At 37.2% G+C, this 20,316-nt stretch overlaps 1 protein-coding gene across 4 annotated transcripts in view; it reads right to left on the reverse strand.

Annotated features, from left to right (window-relative positions):
- c2h10orf90 (chromosome 2 C10orf90 homolog) overlaps positions 1–18,145 on the reverse strand; it is a 241,812-nt gene extending 223,667 nt beyond the window's left edge. For all 4 annotated transcript variants that reach the window (XM_028795288.2, XM_028795287.2, XM_028795289.2 and 1 more), the window contains exon 1: positions 17,319–18,145. In XM_028795288.2, the coding sequence (XP_028651121.2) occupies positions 17,319–17,972 (654 nt within the window). In that variant the 5' untranslated portion in view covers positions 17,973–18,145. The remainder of the gene's footprint in view (positions 1–17,318) is intronic.
- Positions 18,146–20,316: the final 2,171 nt, after the last annotated feature.

Consider the following 20,316-nt stretch of genomic DNA (forward strand, 5'->3'; position numbering starts at 1 on the left):
TCAATATATTCTGTTGTGAGACTGAGTTCAAATAGCAATGTTTGGACTGGGAGAGCACTCAAAGAATCTAAACAAAAACTTCAAGCATTTTGTGACACACAAGGAATTTAAAGGTGTCCTCAGAATATTATTAAACCAATTTTAATTATAGTTTGTGTTGCCAGAACCAATGGATTATCGATTTTTTAACCAATCTTACAAATGATTTACCTTTAAAGGGATTACAGTGTGTTTAGTTTAATTAATCAGATGATAATTGTCCTCTGTGATTAGACAACCCAAAAATAAGCCACACAATGTTTATTTACTAGATTTTTATATACAGTAAATATACTGTATATATATATAAATACACTAAAAATTGTAAATGGCGCAATGTGTCAAATCTTTGACAGCTTCAGAAAGATGAACAAACCTTGCTTTTAGCGATGTTTTCCGTTATATGATATAATGTAGATATTGTGTTGGTCTTACAGACCTCAGTAACATTGAAGAATGTTGCGAATACTGAGCCAAGTCAAGACTGGAAAATCAGAAAGCGCTTTTTGTCAAAAAACAAAATGCTAACAAATAATAGTAGAAAGAATAAAGACAAAAATCCAGATAGCATAAAGATAATTTATCTATATTAGTTTGTTTCGCTTGCAAAAATCATTAGTTGTTTTTTTTTCACTTTGAATCCAAAACCTTGGACTTTGCCAATGCTGCAGCAGAATTTAAATAATTGCAGCAATTACAGTACAAACATCACATGAGTTACATGACCAGCAATGTGCACCGTTTGCAGCAATAAAAGATAAATGAAAAGATAAATACAGTTAAAAACAGCTCTGTGATGACTACACTGTTAAAAAGGTAAAGAAATAGGAAGGATGTGAAAACCTAATTAAAATATAATTAGGCAAACCTGTTCCTTACAGTCAGTGACTAATAATTACAATAGAGAGAAGTAGATAATAATACAAGCTGCTGGTGGCAAAAGACAAAATCATGCTCATACAAAGCAAGGTTTATTACAAAGTAAAGAAAGTTTCAAGCCAAAACAATACACTCTGTAACAGGGCTGAAATGGAGAGGACCCACTGTGAAAAGAAGATGCCCCCCACAGTCACTAACCCAACTGCTTCTCCTTTAGCTCAACTGGCTAAGAGGGCTTCACTTTACACTCTGAATCCAGCAGCCAGTTTCAAGTGAGAATGAGCAGCCAAGAGTGGTGCCACCTGAGCAAATTTCTCTGCAGTGACATTTAAGAGTTCTGGCAGGGAGCAACAATTTCAACAAGGTGGGCAAGTATAGCTAGCCTGAAAGGCTAAAGTGAAAAGAAGTCCAATTGGTCATTCAAGAGAGGGGGAGTCTTGAGCTCTGTAGGTGGAAATTGGTAGACCAGAAGGGAAAGGAAAAAAGCAGAACCAAAAGATGAGAGAGAAAACTGTTAAAAGCTTGAAGGTCAAAATCAACAGAATAACAAAAGTAAAAATCAACGTTAACACAGAAAGGCTGATCGGTCATTTAAAAGAATATTAAAGCTATCCAATTGCAAAGGTTTTTACTCACAAATCCAAAAGCTTAGATGCTACTGACAGCGAGCCGCAGTCTTATATAGGGTGGGGCAGAAATAACTCCCACATTTCAAAAAATCACTGTGGGGTCCCCAAAGCAGGTAGAGGGGTGCAGTCCATTCCGTTAGGTAGGGTATATAATAAAGTTTTCAGTTGTCACCATGCCGTGGTCGGGTGAGCATCGAGGCTTTGTAGTGGAGGCTTTTTTCAAAAATGGCGAATCTGTAAATGTGACGCAGAGGGCGTTTCGCACGCAGTTCAGTTTACGTGCTAATGAAAGTGTTCCGGACCGGAAAACAATTTTGCTGTGGGTTCAAAGAGTAAGGGCAACAGGATCTGCACTGAAGGGGGTACCTCAAGGCCGAGGTTTTCAAACATCGTCCTCGGTCCTTGGACCAACTAAAGGAGGCCATTCAAGAAGAAATTGAAGGAATTTCGCCTGACATGCTAGTGAGAGTGATGGAAAACTTCCAAGAACGGCTCCAAATGTGTATCAGCTGTCAAGGCCACCATTTGGACGATATAATTTTTAAAACTTAAAGTAAAAAAACTTTTTTATATGTACATTTGGGAAATAAAAAGTTTTTGGTGATACCTCGTACCATTTTTTTTCAATACCCCTTTGAAATGTGAGACTTATTTCTGCCCCACCCTGTATAAGCAGGGAATACTGAGTGAAATGCTCAGTGACTGTTCTGCCAGCGCCTATTCTTAGGATTTTCAATAGTTTGCTACTAACTGGTGCAGTTCCCACAATGTGCCAGTTATCAAAACAATCAGAGGTTATCACGTAACAATAGTACCCTATTTCAAATTTACCTTTTCTTTCGAAAATGCTGGTATCTGCCACTTGGCTTCAATCTCACCTTACATGTGACATCTTCTGTCTTCTGCATTGGTCACAGTACAGAAACGGGTCTACTACATTTTGTGAAGGAAATTTCACAATAAATATGTTTTACAGTAAGTACAGCCTTTTGACACCATTCACCAATCTACTCTATTTGAAAATTACATTGGGTTCTCAGACCCTGTACTTGTTTGGTTTAATTCATATTTATCAAACTGATTTTGCTTTGTACAATAATGTCCTGACAGTACTCCGTAATTATATTCATTAGGTAAATATTTCCCCCAGAGCTCAGTATTCAGACCTTTACTGTTCCCAATTTTCACGCTTCCATTGGGAACCACCCTTAGAAAACATACAGTGACATTCATCTTCACTTTAATGAAGGCTATACTTTCTTTTAGGTCAAATGTCATTTCTTGTATAGTGTCCTTCATTAATTATGTCAGTGAGTTAAAGGAGTAGATGGCGGAGAACTACTTGTTACTGAATGCAGATAAAATTTAAAATGTTCTTTATTGGAGGTAACGATGAAAACTGCAACAATTTTGTCACTTTTAAGTCAGCTGATCTAAACATTAGTTTTACTGTATCAACACACAAGGTTGGCATTACCTTTGAAGCCAGCAGGGCATTTTTGCTGCATTAGGCAAAGCTGTAAATGGAACCCCATACTTTGAGTGTAATCATCACTACCAAACCTGTACATAGAAACCTGAAGACATGAGAAGAGTCAGTAATGAAATATAGAGAGTTTGAATACAAAACAGTGGGTTGACAATTTCAGAATGCCAAGGGAGATGTTTGATTGATCAGAGCAATGTCTGTTTACAAGACTACCTCAGAAAGATATGCGCTTGAGGGGTGCCATTTCAGAAAACACATAGAAATTAGGCTTCATTAGAAGGCTTTTTTCATTTACATTTCTCTAAAGAAAAAAAATAAAACAAACACAATTGGATCACATTATTAAATTACTACTTAAATTAGAAAATATCCTGTAGCTCTCTGTTTTAACTGTCAGCTTAACTGGTAGTTCACAATGACGCTGACAGCCTAGTTGTAATCTTACAAAAGCAGCTACATCAATACATAACGTTCATTTAGACTACTGGAATAAACTGACAAACCTACAGTATTATAATCACAAAATGCAATGAAATTGAAGTATAATGGCTATCTTTAAACATTTACCCATGATTCGTTTTCTGTATCCTGACTAATGTATGTAAATAATACAATATAACTATCTAATCACTGCACAACCTCCTCCAGTTTTTCCAGTAAGAGACAGACAATGGAGAACTTATTTAGTGTGCCAAAAGTGAATGTGAAAAATGTTTGTGAATAACATGAGGATGATATTTCTTAAGTTTTAAAGCACATTTTAATGTAAGCCCAATTGTAAGATGATTATAGCTTAAATTAAATTAGCTTTTACCAATGCATTTAAAAGCTGCAGTCCTGTTGCTGTTTTGATTGTTTAATTTTATTTTCCCACATGCGTGTATCATGTGCTACACCAGTTTTATTATTATTATCATAAGTCCTGTTATTGTTGGATTATTATCTATACTGTAGTCTATATTTTTTACCAACCCAACCTCCTAAATTGACACTCAATAAAACAAACCTAAACCTAAAAGTCTGTACCTGAAGAAGATAAAGAAACAAGAACATAAAGAGAGCTTTTGAGAAGCTGAGTGTGGTGCATCCTGGGATTTGAAAGACCACATGTAATAGACTCAAGTGGGTCGTCAGACAATAATAATAATAATAATAATTAATAAGATCAAACATCACTAGTATGCAAAAATGATAGAAAATAGTATAATTAGGTTATTGAGTGCAAGTATTCGTAGGTCTATAGTATTTAAAAAAATGCCACCTCCCCAAAAATTTTGCCGCTCTTGGCGATCACCTAGTTCAGCTGAATGGTAGAGCCGGCCCTGGATGATGTATGTCTTTAAAAATACACATTATAAAACTACCTAAAACCTGTTTTTGTTTCAGCTTAAATAGACTGGAACATATGAAGTATACTGACAAATTAATTCAAATATTTATTTCTAGTAGGATTGACTATCATATTGCATTATTCACCAGCTGTTCAAACAGATGCATATGCAGCTCTCAGTTAATTCAAAAAGCTTCTGGTAGAATTATTACAAGAACCAGAAGGTACAAATATATAACTCTTGCTCTTGAGTCATTGCACTGGCTTCCAGTTACGTTTTAGGCTAATTTTAAAATCCTCCTTCTTACATACTTTATAAAACTGTTAACAGCCAATGCCTTCTTTACCTATCTGAACTTATCATTACAGACCAGAACACACATTAAGATCTCAAGATGCCAGCCTAGTAAAGATTCCAAGGATTAATAAAACAACAGTAGAAGGTCACCATTTAGCTACATGGCCTACTAGCTAATATAACAGATGCCCATTCAGTCTCAGCTTTTAAATTCTGGCTGAAGACTCATTGCTTTAGTCTAAGATATCATGATTAGCTGTGCATATGGCGTCTCTGTTTGTTAGTCATTTGTATTAAAATATAAGTAATATAATAATTATGAAATGATACTAACCCTCTATTCTGTTTCTGTTCTTGATGTCCTGATATGGCATTTCGTGCCACTACTAGAATTCTAAGCCATTTTCCTGCCTAGGGAAAGACATCTATGATACTGGGACTCTTGGAATCAAATGGATGGAAAGATTTTGTTGTCATATTACACAGTCCAGCAAAGACTCTAATGTAGAATGCCTAGGAGTGGGTGAGTGACCAGCTGCCTGAGGTCTCCAGAACTGTGGTTGCATCTGACTTTGTCTTCGACTTGATCTGTTATAAAGGACCGTGGGCCCCCCATATGTTTATTTTCTCCAGGGATTGTCCTAACTGGAGTTGTTGTTTTCCTCTCTGGTCATAGTTCAATGATAATGTTAATGGACTGATATTCCTAGATTCCAATTATGTTATTCAGTTTGGAACTGTTTTTTTTCCTGTTTTAAACAAATCTGTGTCTTTACATGTATTCATTAATAATTAGAATTTTGTAAAGTTTATAATTGCACTTAGTGAAGAGCTTTATACAAAACTAAACTGTCAGAAATTATCACATGACCTCTATATCACCCTAAGTAACAAGCATAGCAACCATAAACAATATGGCTGGGACCATCAAAAGTCATCACAAAATGGCTGTGACAAAGGACACAAATGACACTGGCAGAATGAAGATAAAAATAAAACAAATATCAGAAGAAAAATACATAAAATATATTCAGAATGCAATCTGCACTCATAACACACACAACAACTAAGAGGACTGACCTCTGCTCTCTGACTCCTGTGACTCGTATTCACATCCAGCATATCTGAGTGAGCATGAAGAACTGAGAGGAGTGAATTCTCCCCAGTGACACCCTCTTTTCATGTTCTTCTTTTACATGGTGGAGGGTCATTGCTTAAAAAAACTGATTAGAACCACAAGGCCTATTAGAGTAGTGGAGGTGATATGAAATAGTGGAGGGATACAGGAAATAAGTATAGGATACTCAAGAATACTCTTCACGCATGTAACCATGTTAAGAGATTAGGTATTACAACCAGTCCTTTAAAAAGTGAAAGTCTGTCATTAGAGGGGCACAGGCATATGTGGAGCCTGGTTGCTGCGTTTGCCATTTTTGTTCATTTTGAGCTATTCAGTGCTTTTTATATTTTCTTTTAGAGGGGCACAGGCATATGTGGAGCCTGGTTGCTACATTTGCCATTTTTGTTCATTTTGAGCTATTCAGTGCTTTTTATATTTTCTTTTTGTTTTCTATTTTAGAATTGTTTGGTAAGAGCAAAGATACCCCATGGTCATGACACCCTGGCAGCATGATTACGGGAAAAGTAGAATGGGTTCAAAAGCCTGGCATGTTCTGTCATGGAAGCATGGTTACATGATGTGCTGCACATAATGGTAAGGGCTTAGCAGCCCACTGTAACAGAAAGCTTGAGCATTAGAAGTTGACAGCCCTTCTGATCGTTTTTAGAAAAGCCATACGCTATCTGTTGACCAATCTTTGGCTATGCTATTGTAGGTACACTTTATTAACCCTGAGATAAATTTATTCCTCCATTCATCCCTTCATTTTCCTGACCCATTTTTCCAGAGCAGGGTCATAGGGCAGCTACAATCATCGGGTACAAGGCAGGAGCAAAACCAGGAAGGGTCTCCAGTCCAGCGCAGGGTGAACACACATAAAACACAAACACACATGCACTCACATACACACACTAGGGACAATTTAACATCACCAGCCCACCTACCCTACATGTTTTTGGACAGTGGGAGGAAATGGAGCACCCTGAGGAAATCCCATGCAGACACACCAAGAACATGCAGACTCCACACAGAGAGCACCAGGGGCACAAACACCGATCTCCTTGTTATGAGCCAGAAAATCAATCAGTTTGCTAAATAAATTGCACACTATTTTGCCACTTTTTTGACCTATTGATATTTTAAATCATTGTTTATTTGATTTTTGTGTGGTGACATAGAAGAGACATATTTTGATCAGGTGATGAGCTGATTAAGAACAAGACAGAAGGCATTGACAAAAGGAAGAAACGGTCAGAATCTTAAGTCGATCAACAAAATAAAAAGGGTTTTGCTAAATCAAAGGAGGTCTTAGCCAAAGTAAAAAAAGTTAATAGAACTTTGCTTTGTGAAGGTTTGTTTTTCAAAAGCAAGTATTCAATGATTAGGCAAAGTGACATCTCTCACCGTGCCACCGAACATGCATGGTAACCATCAACCGTAGGAACTTTATGAACAAAAATAAACAACAAAATGGCATTGTGACAATGAAAATAACAGGAAATAATAATAAAATATAAATGCAAGCAAAAAGAAATTAAAAAATTATAGAAATACAATAAAAGATAAAACAATTCTGCAGATAAGGACAAGCAAATAAAAACCCAAAATTTGTCTTTTCATATGAATTTCAATTCATTTTCATTCAGCAACTTTTGTTTTTTATTTACAAATGAAGCAAACTAGTTTTGCTATTGATGAAATGCACCAGTCGTCACTAATAGGAGCAATAGCACTGCACTCCACAGACTTTGTCACCACTTTCAGTCATTTTGTCCTTTCATCACTGAACCACTTATCAAATATGCCCATAAATCGCTTAATGAGTGTTGTCTTTTCAAGAAGTTTTGGCTAGTCTGTTCTGAACTGTTCCCACTTTCCAGAAAACAGACAAAAAGCACTTTTGCTGTTGTAAAGTGGAACATTAGCTGCTTCAGACAAAGGTCAAAAAACTATTAAAATACGTCTCCTCTGGCATTCACTTCGCTTCACTTTTAACTGAATAACTAATTAAACCTCTATTTTAATTAATGCCCCATTGTTCCGCTTTGAATATGCCCTTTGAATTTTAAGCTTATGCAATAATCAGTGATCTCTTTATAGTGCTTTAGTGTATATTCAATTACTTAGGTAATTTTCTTTATTAATTTTCATTTCTATTGGCTTCCAATGTCACAGCAGATCTCTGTGAAATTTATTTTCTACAGATGCACTCCTTATCCTCACGTAATCAATCTTTATACAGTGCCTTGTATAGCAAACACTGTGACCAAATTTGTTACAGAACCCTAAGCAGCACTATGGCACAAAGTTAAAGCATTTACTGAGACATACATTCAGTAGCAGAATCTTTCTACTTTTTAATTCAAACACTATGGTTTGTAATAATGGGTTGTGCTTCAAAGTAAACCCTCTTTTCAAAATATGGCATACAAACATTAAATATATTACTCTATTCTACAGTAATGTACATACACCAGAATAGTTCAAAAATATTATTCCATGTTTTATGTATCCAATGTATCCAATATGTATACTAATTGAAAAAGAAAAAAAACATTTTCTAGAATGCAAATGTTATTGCAGCTTGTGTGCGGTCACAAAATAATTTCTTTTAGGCTCTCTGGCCAGCCATGCGGCTTGCAGAGTGAGGTATTACAATTGCTCAATAAATCAAAGTTTGTTAGGTGCACTTAACACATCATGGACCAGGTGGAACAATATCTGATCTGGTAACTTTTATAAAGCCAAATCCAGAGGGGCCTGGTCCCAGAACGACAGGGGTTCAAAAACTTTTAAAACACCTTTTGATGCATCATACCGACGAACTACACCACACACAGACACAAACAACACCTCATTTGAAAGCCACGGGTGTCTATACACCCATAGTGATCACATTGTTGCAGTATGTACAGTTGACTTTTAATCTGACATGAAATCACACGTGTGCAGTATCTAACAACGAAATCAAAAAAATTAAAACCAGCCTAGTAATTCTGAACAAGGAATACCGAAGTGTTATATATCAATCCAAACATCTCAACCTGTAGATTTGAAACATTTGATTCAACCAGACACACGCCTGCCACATGCAAAAAGCGGAACCAACCATCACACCGTTCGACAGATTTTCACGTTCCCATATATAACTCCACAAAGCAGCAATAAAAATAAACAAATCACATTTTGCTTTATTCAGCACGTTCCGCTGAATAAAATGAGGCCTTCAATGTGTCTCTACATGGAAGCAGCATCTAAGTAATCTGATCCAATGCAAAAACATGACCAAGGTGGCTCTTTCTGAGTGGAACATTCTGTCTCAAACTTCACAACATTGGCTAGCTGAGACTGTGTTGTTTCCAACAACACCCACTATGGCCATGTTGGAAGAAAAGCTGTTGCCCTGACATGGCAAAACAACTTCAGATGCCCATTGAGAAGAAAAGAATTATTGTGTATTGTCACATAAAACATCACAAAGCAACAGTGAATATTGGCATATACCAACATTTACAGCATTTTCTGCTGAATAAAACAAGCCCAAGCACGGCACCGTGCAACAAAGCATTAGTAAGATATTCGCCATCAAAGAGCAGGAGGTCAAGCAGATGGCGTTTCCATTCCTGATCACTCCGGCTCAGTGGGTCGTACCATTGCATGCTTCACATCATTTTATAGCTGCGGCTAAGATGTTTCCAATGATGTATAACATGCCCACATTTGAGCAAATGTGCTAAAGGTGAACAAAATCAACGAAAAGTTGTATTTTTTTCTATTTTTTGGTGTGTGTGTGTGTGTGTGTGTGTGTGTGTGTGTGTGTGTGTGTGTGTGTGTGTGTGTGTATGAGAAATCTTTATATACTGTATAATACGCTACTGTGTCTGTCCAGGATTTTAAATCACCTGTAGCTCGCAAACCTTTTGACCTATTGACCTGAAAGTTGGTACACATATACTAAGTGCCGTCTACTATCCGCTTTCTGTGGTGATGATTGTCCTCCAAGGTTATTCCTCTTTTTATTTTTATTTTATTTTATTGTAGAATCAACTCTTGGCAGCGGCCAGCAGGACAGCTGTGCAGCACATGCGTACTGGTGCCGTTCTCATCCCTACCACCTTCATCGTCACTTCCCCTACCTCTTCATATCTTAAATCATTCTTGAGGCAGATTGAAGACTTAAGTGCCAGCTTAAGTGAAAAATTAAGGAAAACATACTAAGTAATTGCAATACAAACACTGACTTAAACAGTTTTAACGCAAAAATATGCCGACAAAAGAAGAGAAGAAGCGGGCTGCTAGGGCGGAGAAAAGAAGAACTGCTCAGGAAGCAGCAAGTGCATCAACCTCTGAGCAAATGAATGCTAAATGTACAGAGAAAAGTATGAAAAGTATGAATGTTCAAGTCGAGTCTATTTACTGCACGTTATTGTGCAGTGCGCCGTTACTGGTTATTTATATCTTAAATAAATATTTATATTATTTTATACAAATTTTATATTATGTATATTTATATTTTGGACATCCCTGCTGGGAAAGGTTCTGGTGGTGGGAAGAGTGCCCATGGTACCAAATGCTGTAACTATTTATTTCCTTGTGTTATAAACATGAAACTTTTCACCGGAACAGTTAACATGTCTGGTAACACCTAAAAGGTGAAAAAACTAACCTTGGATACTAAAACTAAAACTAAAAATTTGGAAAAACTACAGCATCCAGTTATGTTTTTTTTTTGCTATTTTGGCATCAGTTTTTGAGTAAAGAATGTTTAAATTTGACACAAACACAATTTCTATAAAATCCAAGAAGTTTTAGTGAAAAAATGAATGTCCTTCCTCTATTTATTGCATAATAAGGCTTTATTATAGTGTTCTCCCCTCAGGCTGAAATTGCTGAAAAATGTCCTTATTGGGTAAAGGTTACAGAAAGACAAAGGCCCCATCTCTGACAGTATTCTGTGCCACTAGAGGGCCACTAGAATTCTGTAGGCAGGCACTACGGATTAAACTGCTCCAATTGCAAGGAAGGTTGCAGGACCACATGACTGTTCAAGATTTGGTTGCCCACAAGTGACCACAACAGAGCAGGACCAACACATCAGACTTGTCCCTCTGAGAGATTATTTGAAATCCATAACCGGTACCACTGCTGCTGAAACTGCCAGCACACAGTGACAGAACAGTGAGGGACAGGTTCCATGCTGCAAAGCAACCTGTTGGAGGCTCATTGTTTATACTTTCTAGGCCATACACACACACTGCTGCTGTGCTCACAACTGGTCTGAGAAATGCTGATGTGCAAGTGCTGCCTTAGCCCCACTGAGCAATTCTGGAATTGTCAGGATCACAACATCTAGAGATGTGACCAGTTGTCTGCTGATAGCCAGCAGCATCATCAGGCCTGTCCTAGAGGATAAAATCAGCATTATTTTAAACTGCTTCTATTATAAGACTTTTTTTTTTCATTTTTGCTGAAACAAACTATGATGAACTATAAAGAAACTAGTAGTTTACAAAAGAATTTATAGGACCCTTAAAGACAACTTACTTCACTAATTTAGAACAGGATTAACAGGACTCTTGAAAGTATTGTATCTAAATATATCTACATTCTTTCTATATTGTGGACTAAAATACAAATACATTTGTACATTTCTTCTCTTTATTGTGGGGTCGTTTCTAACTTTAATGCATACTGTATGCCTTGTTATCTAAGAAATTTATGGTATTCTTAGTTTAAAAAGTTCAGACAGTTTACAACTTAATAGTTAAAAAATGGAAGACAGTAAGAGATTGCAGAAACAAGCACAAGAATCAAAGCTTTTGGACTGATATGTTATTAATGTTATTAATGTCACATGGTCCAGAACCCCATGTGTATTTTTAATACCAATAATGACCCTACTGAAAGACCAGAAAGAGGAGATAGAAAGAAGCGACATCAGAGACCAAGACACATCAGAAATAGAGAGAGATCATTTCATCTGGACGTGGAAGTAACCCATACATCACTCCGATTTCTGAATCAAAAAGCTACCCAGGACAACATCCACCTTTGATATTGTTGATTTTCAGTAAGCTTTTCCAAGACTATATACATCCAGACTTTGCTATCTACTTATATTTTCTATTATACTTTCTTTTAGTGGCATTATCATACTTTAATAAATATTACTTTGCTTTTACATTTCTACACTTTGTCTTTATATCTAGAGTGACTGAGGTAATAAAGTAAAGGTTTGGGCACCTGGTACATGGGAGATTGCCATTTGCTGTTATCTGCAGGTTTATAAAGCTGAAGATGGCAGTCCAATCGAAGAACAGTGTGGTAAAAGTAAGACATCATTGGTTGCTAAGTGGCCTATAACCAAAGAGTGTATCAGCCTTCATGTGTTTTGGATATTCTTGGGGACCAAAGTAGCATTTGGGTCTGGGTTGTATCTGGTAACACCCGTATGTTGTTTGTGAAGAAAGATAGTGAGTCCATAAGTGGAGTACTAGAGAGCGACTGGAAGTCGCTGGAGGAATCATGTGAATAACATCTGTCTGTGTGTGTGTTTGTGTGTTAAGCTTATAGTACGATACTAGACCAAATCAGTAATGAACATGGTGAGTCTCACTCATCCAATAATAATTTAAGGCCATTCTGCATAAATGGGAAAACATCCCACCACTGCAGATTCAGAGGCTTAATGGCTGTGTGGCCAGAGGTGTCAAACAGTGGCTGTGAGAGGTTGTCACACAAGTTAACGAAGAACTGTAGGATTTTTTATAATATTTTCACTGCTTTTGTTGAGGTACTGTTATTTTCCTGACTCACTTACTCTCTTACTATTACTTCAGTAATGAAACTTGAAATTCAGTTGCCTTTCTTTTTCTCATTAGTATATTTGGATGTGTTCTTATAAATTGATTGATGTAAACTAATTATCATGTTAAACCCACAAGGTTATTCAAGCTTACTCATGACATTAGTTTTAACATATGTATATTTTTTAATCTTCACAGGGCCTGTACTTCATCTGTCAGGATGGTCAATCCACATAAAAATCTACAAATTGCATTAGGTTAAACAGTCAATAAACTGTATCAGTTAAATGACTTGTTCAAAGTAAATAAGTGCAAATTCTAATTAATCAAATTACATGCATCTGCAGTTCTTGTTTAGTTTTTCAAGCCAATAAACATAATTTAATCTTATTTGTTTTCTTTTGTGTTTAATTTCTGGCACATACACAATTTTAAGCAAATAAATTTACCATAGTCATTGATTTAGTGGAAGTTCAGGACAAATATATAATTAATTGCAGTTAATATGTACTTATTTTTAATTTAATTTGCCTAATATAAACTAATTTATTACCGAGGTTTACCATGCTTTGGTCCATCTCAGCTTTTGTATCTCACTGACTAGCATTGCACATGACCACATAGTTGCTCTCTGTGACTTTTTTGAGCTGAGTTCAACCAGGTAACATGGGTCAACCCAGAAGTAGGTGTTCTAAAGTGAACACCAGTCTAAGGCCTGGCTCTGGAGTGGGCTTTAATATCCCTGTTCCAGGCAGATTTATGTTTTGATTTGAACATGTATGAGGATCGATTATACATTATTCTTTGACTTGCCCCATGGTTATCTCTAGTAGGAGCAAATATCTCCAGATGCCGTAGTTTTACGGATTACTGAGGCACACAACCACAGGCACACCACAATGCATTCTGCTGAACACCACAGCTGTGGAAGAAGCTGTAAGGAGCTATGGCATGAAAGCTGTTGTGCCTGTCATGGTGGAAATCCTAGGACACCAGGGGTAAGGGAAGCTGTTAATTTGAAGTAAGAGGGCTTCCTGTCGTGTTAGCAAGAACATCTTCATGTTTGACTAAGAGGCACCAGCAGACCAAAAGGGTGGCATGTGCATGGAGGTAGTTTGGAGAATGACTTTCAGACTTGCCTTGAAGAGGTTATGGCAAACCATTTGATGATCTAGGAAGAGCATGTAGGTGTGGCTGAGGCAATTCTCAAAAAGGGTGGAGAGACAATTATCCTAACTGGTCATATCATTAAAAGGAAGAAATAACTTTTTGAGGGGCTTGTAATCCCTGAAGATATGCCTTCCTCAGAGGAGACAGTACCAGGAATATTAGTTAAGGCTGAACCAATTTCTTTGGCTGAGGTTGCTGCATTAAGTAAAAAGCTCCATAGTGGGAAAGCAGCATAGGTAGATGAGATTCAATCAGAAAAGTTGAAAGAACCAGGATACTGGAATGCAGACTCTGATCGATTAACCACAGATTAAAATTAGCAATATGTATTCTGTTCTGGATATGAAATACTGGACCAACTCTCTGTCCTTCCACAAATACTTAAGAGGTCATGGAAGAAATCAGTTTGCGAGTGCTTTGTGGAGAAAGATTATGATAAAGTAGCTCATGGGATCTTGTGGAAGGTGCTACGGGGTACTATGGGGTTCTAGAACTACTGCTGCTGTCCCCTATTTGCACAGAGTAAGAGAAAACTGTACCTGCACACTTGGCATTAAGTTGAGGACACTTCATGTGGGTGTTGTGCTCCAACAAGGATGCGTCTTGTCTCTTCTCCTGTTCATGGTTTTCACAGGAATGGTATCAAGATGCAACCAAAATTTTGGTAGGTTTCAGAACCTATATCAATAGTATTTGCAGATGACGATGTTGGCTATACCTATTGCTATACAGAAGAAACTCCATGGTGTAAGGGGTTTTCATGTTTCCTGTATTCTAAAGAATCAGGGCCAGTCTCCAAGTTTTAAGTCCTAGACAATTACTCCAGTCAAGCACAAATGAATTTACTGTTATCATTTAAAAAAATACATAAACACTATCTAAGGAAATTTAAAAGGCCCTCCATTGAACAGCATCACCTTCTGTCACTGCCTAAGCTATCTATGGCCTCTGTGAGCTACTCCCTGTCTTTAGACTGTCAACCCGTGTATCTCTAAAGCTTTTTACTATAAGGGTATACATCAAGAATGTTTAATTGTTTCAGTCTTTAAGAGTTACAAACCCCAGCTGTTCACTCAATGAAAATATAATTCTTCTGATGGGAAATGATAACATCAAATATTCCGCAAGTCATTATGAAAAATTTAATTAATATTTTACTGTTTTAATCTATTAATTCTTACTTTGATTAATTAAATGCAAATACTATGATGTTCCATAACGATTACATTTTCCGCATATCCATAAATTGATTTGTTTCAGGAGCAGGCAGTGCACACCTTATAACTTACTGTATGTCAAGCCCCATTTCTGAACACATATGTTTTAATGTGTCCAATCATGTTAGCTTTGGACTTATTTATCCCTGTCTCTGTCCATTTGTAGGTGGAACTGTTCTACCATAGGAATCTCTGACATGTTCACCAATGTTATCAGTCAAATTATTACCTATACTATATACTGTATATACTATCATTAAAATCATTACCACTAATTAACATTTCACACATTGAGAAAAGAAAAGGGTATTGCATTTTAGTAAAACTAACATGGTTGATAATGTCCACCAGAATCAAACAAATTACATTATTGTACATTAATTTTCATCTGCCACATACTGCATCTGCCCAAGTCTGAACTCAGTCCACATCTATCTGAAATGATTACTCACTCTGTTGTGTCTTACATTCCACCCAGTTTAGTGAAACTTTCTGTTAGTTATATTAAATAAAAGAGCAGCAGCACCAGCACTTATCCACGAGAGACCCCACTTTTAATATCACCCAATTCATCTCCTCACACCATAATCCTTTGCTTTCTATAACACTAAATTAGAACGTTAGAATATTAGAACAATCTAGATAATAACAAGCCAATCAGCCCAACAAAGCTTGCCAGTCCTATCTACGTAACTATTCTAAAATAACATCAAGTCAAATTTTGAACTTCCCCAAAGTCCTTCTGTCTACCACACTACTTGCCAACTTATTCCATGTGTTTATGATACTCTGTGTGAAGAGAAATTCTTTCATTCATGTAAATGCGTTTTAGCTACACTAATGATGGAGCTCACATTATTGCTTGTTTCAACCCATTTTAAATTGCTCTTACTTTATGTAACAAATGTCAAATCTTTGCTTGTGCTAAAAATATGCTTCTTTGTTCATAACTGGTACTTCAATAGAAGAAACAACCAACTTCATGCCACAATAAGAAATGTACCACGTGAGCTGATTTTTAGTTTCAGCAAATACACTGGAGAGTTGCAATGTGTTTCTTCTTGATTGGATATGTGCAGTAAGTAAGGCATACAACTGCTACTACTGCATAAAATGTTTAAAATAATGTTTTGTGATTCTATCACACATATTCTCTGTAATTGCACTCAGAAAAAATTCAATATATGTGTCTTATCAATAACTTCTCAGACACTTTCTATATTGTACTTTATTAAGTTTCATTAACTGGAACCTTTTTATAAAGGTGAAACTCACTGTTTGAATATTGTCTTCAGGCTTTTAACATTAATGACACTGAGCTACATCTCGGAGCTACTGCTGCACTTAAAACTAAAAGTACATAAAAATGTCTGCTCTGTTAATTATTTTTAAAAAAGGAAAAGGAATATTCTGGTAAAAAAAAAACAAGAGTGGGACTGCAGCAAAGTGGTCAGCATTGCTTCCTCATTTTTCAAATTTTGGCCTTGTCAGTGCCTGTTGCTTTTCATTGACCTCAACAGTTTCCCATATTTATTACTATTATCATTACTAATCTGATGCCTTCATCTAAGGTGACTTTAAGAGATACAATTAGTTAAATTTCATTTTGTTACTGCAATTCCAGTTGGAATACAGGCAGGTGAAGTGACTTGCTCATGGTCACACAGTGTCAGTAGCAGGATCTCAACCCACCCACAACCCCAAGGTGTGAAGTCCAATGCCACAGTGTGTAAATAGTTTATTCTATTTTCCTCCCTTATTATCATTTCTTAAACTAACCCAGTGTAGGTTTAATTGTGAGACTATGTCTTACAATGCACTAGTGTCTGGTCTTAGGTTGGTTCCTGCTTTGCTGCACCCAGTGCTACTGAGATAGACTCCACCTTGCCGTGTCCCTATAATGGATAAAGCAAGTTCACAAAATTAATAGGCACTTAGATAGTACCGAAATAAAAAGGTATTTAATAGCACAAATACTTCAAACTATCTGTAATTTAGTGGTACAGCATTAAGTCTGCTGCAATGTGATTAAAATGTGGAGCATAAAGAGATTTTTTTGTGAAGTGACCCAGCTTCTAAAAAGGGGGAGGAGTCCAACCCATTCTGATTCTCAGGACACGTCGAGTTTTCAGCTCTCCAGCTCTTTACTCTGCAGTGCACTCCCCTTGGCTAGCCCAATCACAAAGTGAACTCAAGTGTACAATTGCATTAACTAAGATTAAAAAAAGCACAGCAAGTCACAAGATGTGTAATCTGAACTATCAAGACCCACATATCCTCCCAGTTCTCCGCACCGCTGGTGATTGCGGCATTTGGTACTGTGAAGCACTCTGTAACTCACCTCATTGGCAGATGATGATGGTGATTCTTTATCATGTATGCTGCTTTCAATATAGCAAGTGACTGCTTTCTTCTGAAATGGTAACCAATTTTGTTTTACAGTGTCGATTGTACAGAACAGAACCCGTTCCTTTTTTCCCATAATTCTTATCTGGCTTCTCTTCAAGCAGTTTTCTGAAATAGGTGCACCTTTAATCTCCTGAAAGTTCAAGCAATTTGGTCTGTCCTGCACCTTTTTGAAAATCTTGGACGGTGTAAGGGTCAAATTGGCCTTCTTTGACAAGGAGTTATACAAAGAGGAAAATGTGCTCCTTTTCTGAGGTTGTGACATCAGCACAATGCTCTTATTGTGCAGGTCAGGCAAAGAGACTGTGGTATGATTGATGGGCAGGGGCACTGTTCCAAGCAGAGCTTGCCCAACTGCCTGTCTCTTGCATTCAAGCAAGCGTTGATGAGCACTTTTTGTTTGTGTGGCCGAAAGACTCCCACTGTGTGACGAAATATACTCTGGAGATGCTATGATAAATTTCCAGTAAGCATCTCTGGTTCTGATATTATCCGCCGTGTTAGCACCAATCACATTTTGCTTTGGTGCCATTCTTTTGTGGTTCTCAGGTAACACACAGGTCTCAGGTTTCTGCATCTCCATTATCATTCAGCACAGCAGATGTCGAGTTTGCTTGAAGTGAAGATGACGACTCACAAGCAGCAGCAATACAGACTGCACCTTGTTTAATTTGAGCCTGTCTATGTTAATAAAATAACATCACAATTTGTCTTTTAAAATTGATATATGGATGCATGTTTACTAGATTGTTTTGCTCAAGAAGGTGCACACTAATCCTAAAGAGAAAAAATAAAATGTATGCATTCATTTCTATTAACCAATTATAATTTATATATATCAGTATAAAGTAAATTAACTTTTCTTGATCAAATCAAAGACTCATATTTCTTTTTTTTATATTACTGTTTATCGTCTCCTGCCATTAAACATACTGTAATTCTGTTTTTCCAAGAATAAGAGAATGGACAAGCTTTTCACTCTAAGGAACCCAGAAAAAATAACATGACATTGACTGTGCATTAAAATAATTAAGTTAAAATGTCATTTGGAGGCATGCAGAAACAGAAAAAAAGGCAACTTTACCTGAAAACATCTTTCTGCGCCAGCGTCCTGTCAGATGGGAAACTTCACAATAGTAGATCACAAAGTGCAGCATTGCATTTCTGTTTTGAAGGAGCATTGATCTCCAAAGAGCCCCATCTCTGCCCCCCGTGACAGTGCAACAGGATAAAGAGAAATTTTGCTTGAGCTCTGTAGTCAGCAAAGGACCTGGTGCTGGCGGAAACTTCTCCAGTCAAGCGTGACTACAACTGTGCAAAAGACGTTGAATGAACAGAAAGGATTACTGTTACAGAAGCCGCTTGTCAGGGCGAGAGAACAGTGTGATCCTATTTTTCAGCCTTTTGTAACTTCCCAGGGCTTGTTTTTGTGTCTTTAAATAGAAAAAGTACATTCTGATACAACAACAAAAACAGCTTGTTATTTGTTGATTTGTTTGTGTTTTCTAAAAGGAGAGTTTTATTCATTATTTAAACATAGCAGATCATATGCCTGTCTACTTCTCTGAAGTTGTCTCTACCCTTTAATTCTTTATTTTGTCCTTGAGTTTACTTTTCTAATGATTCATAACATTGATTTTCAGCTTGTTTCTTGCAAGGCTGTGAAATAAAGTTTCTTCTACAAAATTTAGAAGGTATGCTTTAGCTGTGTTTACTGGCAATCAGAGTTTGACAGGAAAAATAAAATGATCACAGATTTGATGTAAGAAAAGTGGTAGTGCTGGTGCTACCTTATATTTCCAGAGACCTGACTTCAAATCCATGACCAATGATTGTCTGTGTCCAGATTCTGCCTTTTCCTTGGTCTGCTTGGGCCTTTTCTGGGCATTTTGATCTCCTTTCACATCTCAAAGACTTCCAAGTTAGGTGATTTGGTGTGAGACCAGTGTTAGCAACTGTGTTTGTGGCATTGAGGCCCAAGAACGTGTAGTATCCCAGCTGCATAAGGTCTTAACATTAAATCAAGTGTTGCTGGGATAATACATTCCACCAATCTATATTTCTGTAAAATAATAAGTGGGTTAAGAAAATGAATAAATGGATGGGGTTTTTCCACTGGTCTAAAATTGACTCCCTCCATATTGTGGTTGTACCTTCAAACAATCAGCACATTGGAAGAATCATTGAAAATGGACCAGTGATGACATGGTTATCTATTCCACACTGTATCATTTCTACCAACACCTTTTAATAATTTTGTTTTAACTTTTTGAACCTAGTCAGATTGGAATTCTTTTTATCTGATGCCATCTTTTCAAACCATTTTCCTGGTGAGAGTAGCGGCAGCAGGAGGTCAAACAGTTCAGCCTAGAGTTCCATGTCCCCAGGTACAGATTCCATCTCTTCTTGGACAGTTCCCATGAGCTCCCAATCCAGTCAAGAGACATAATCCCTCTAGCATGTCCTGAGTCTTCCTCAGAGTCTCTGCCCATTTGGATGTGCCTGGGGCAGCCCAGGGAGCATTGTTACAACATGACCAAACCACCTCAACTTGCTCCTCTTGATCCAAAGGAGCAGAGACTCTACTCAGAGGCTCTCCACTAATTGATGAGCTTCTCACCCTATAACAGAGTGTCAACCCAACAGCCCTGCAAAGAAAGCTAACTTCTGCCAGTTGCAAATCTCATTGTTTAATCCATTACCCACACTCAAACTTGAAGTGAAGACATGGATATAGATCAACAGATAAACCAAGGTCTTTGTCTTTAGAGTCAACTCCCACTTCAGTACTATGGACCGGTAGAGCACTGTGGTGTAGCAGGTCCACAGCTCCCATCAGGAAGGCCAGTTTTCAATAAATAATCACCGCACTCGTGTGTCTGAAGCGGTTCCGGGGATGATTCGTGATGTGGGCATTTCTTACCTAAGTGCAC

Source organism: Erpetoichthys calabaricus, chromosome 2 (genome assembly GCF_900747795.2).
Source record: "Erpetoichthys calabaricus chromosome 2, fErpCal1.3, whole genome shotgun sequence".
NCBI classification, from domain to species: Eukaryota; Metazoa; Chordata; class Cladistia; order Polypteriformes; family Polypteridae; genus Erpetoichthys; species Erpetoichthys calabaricus.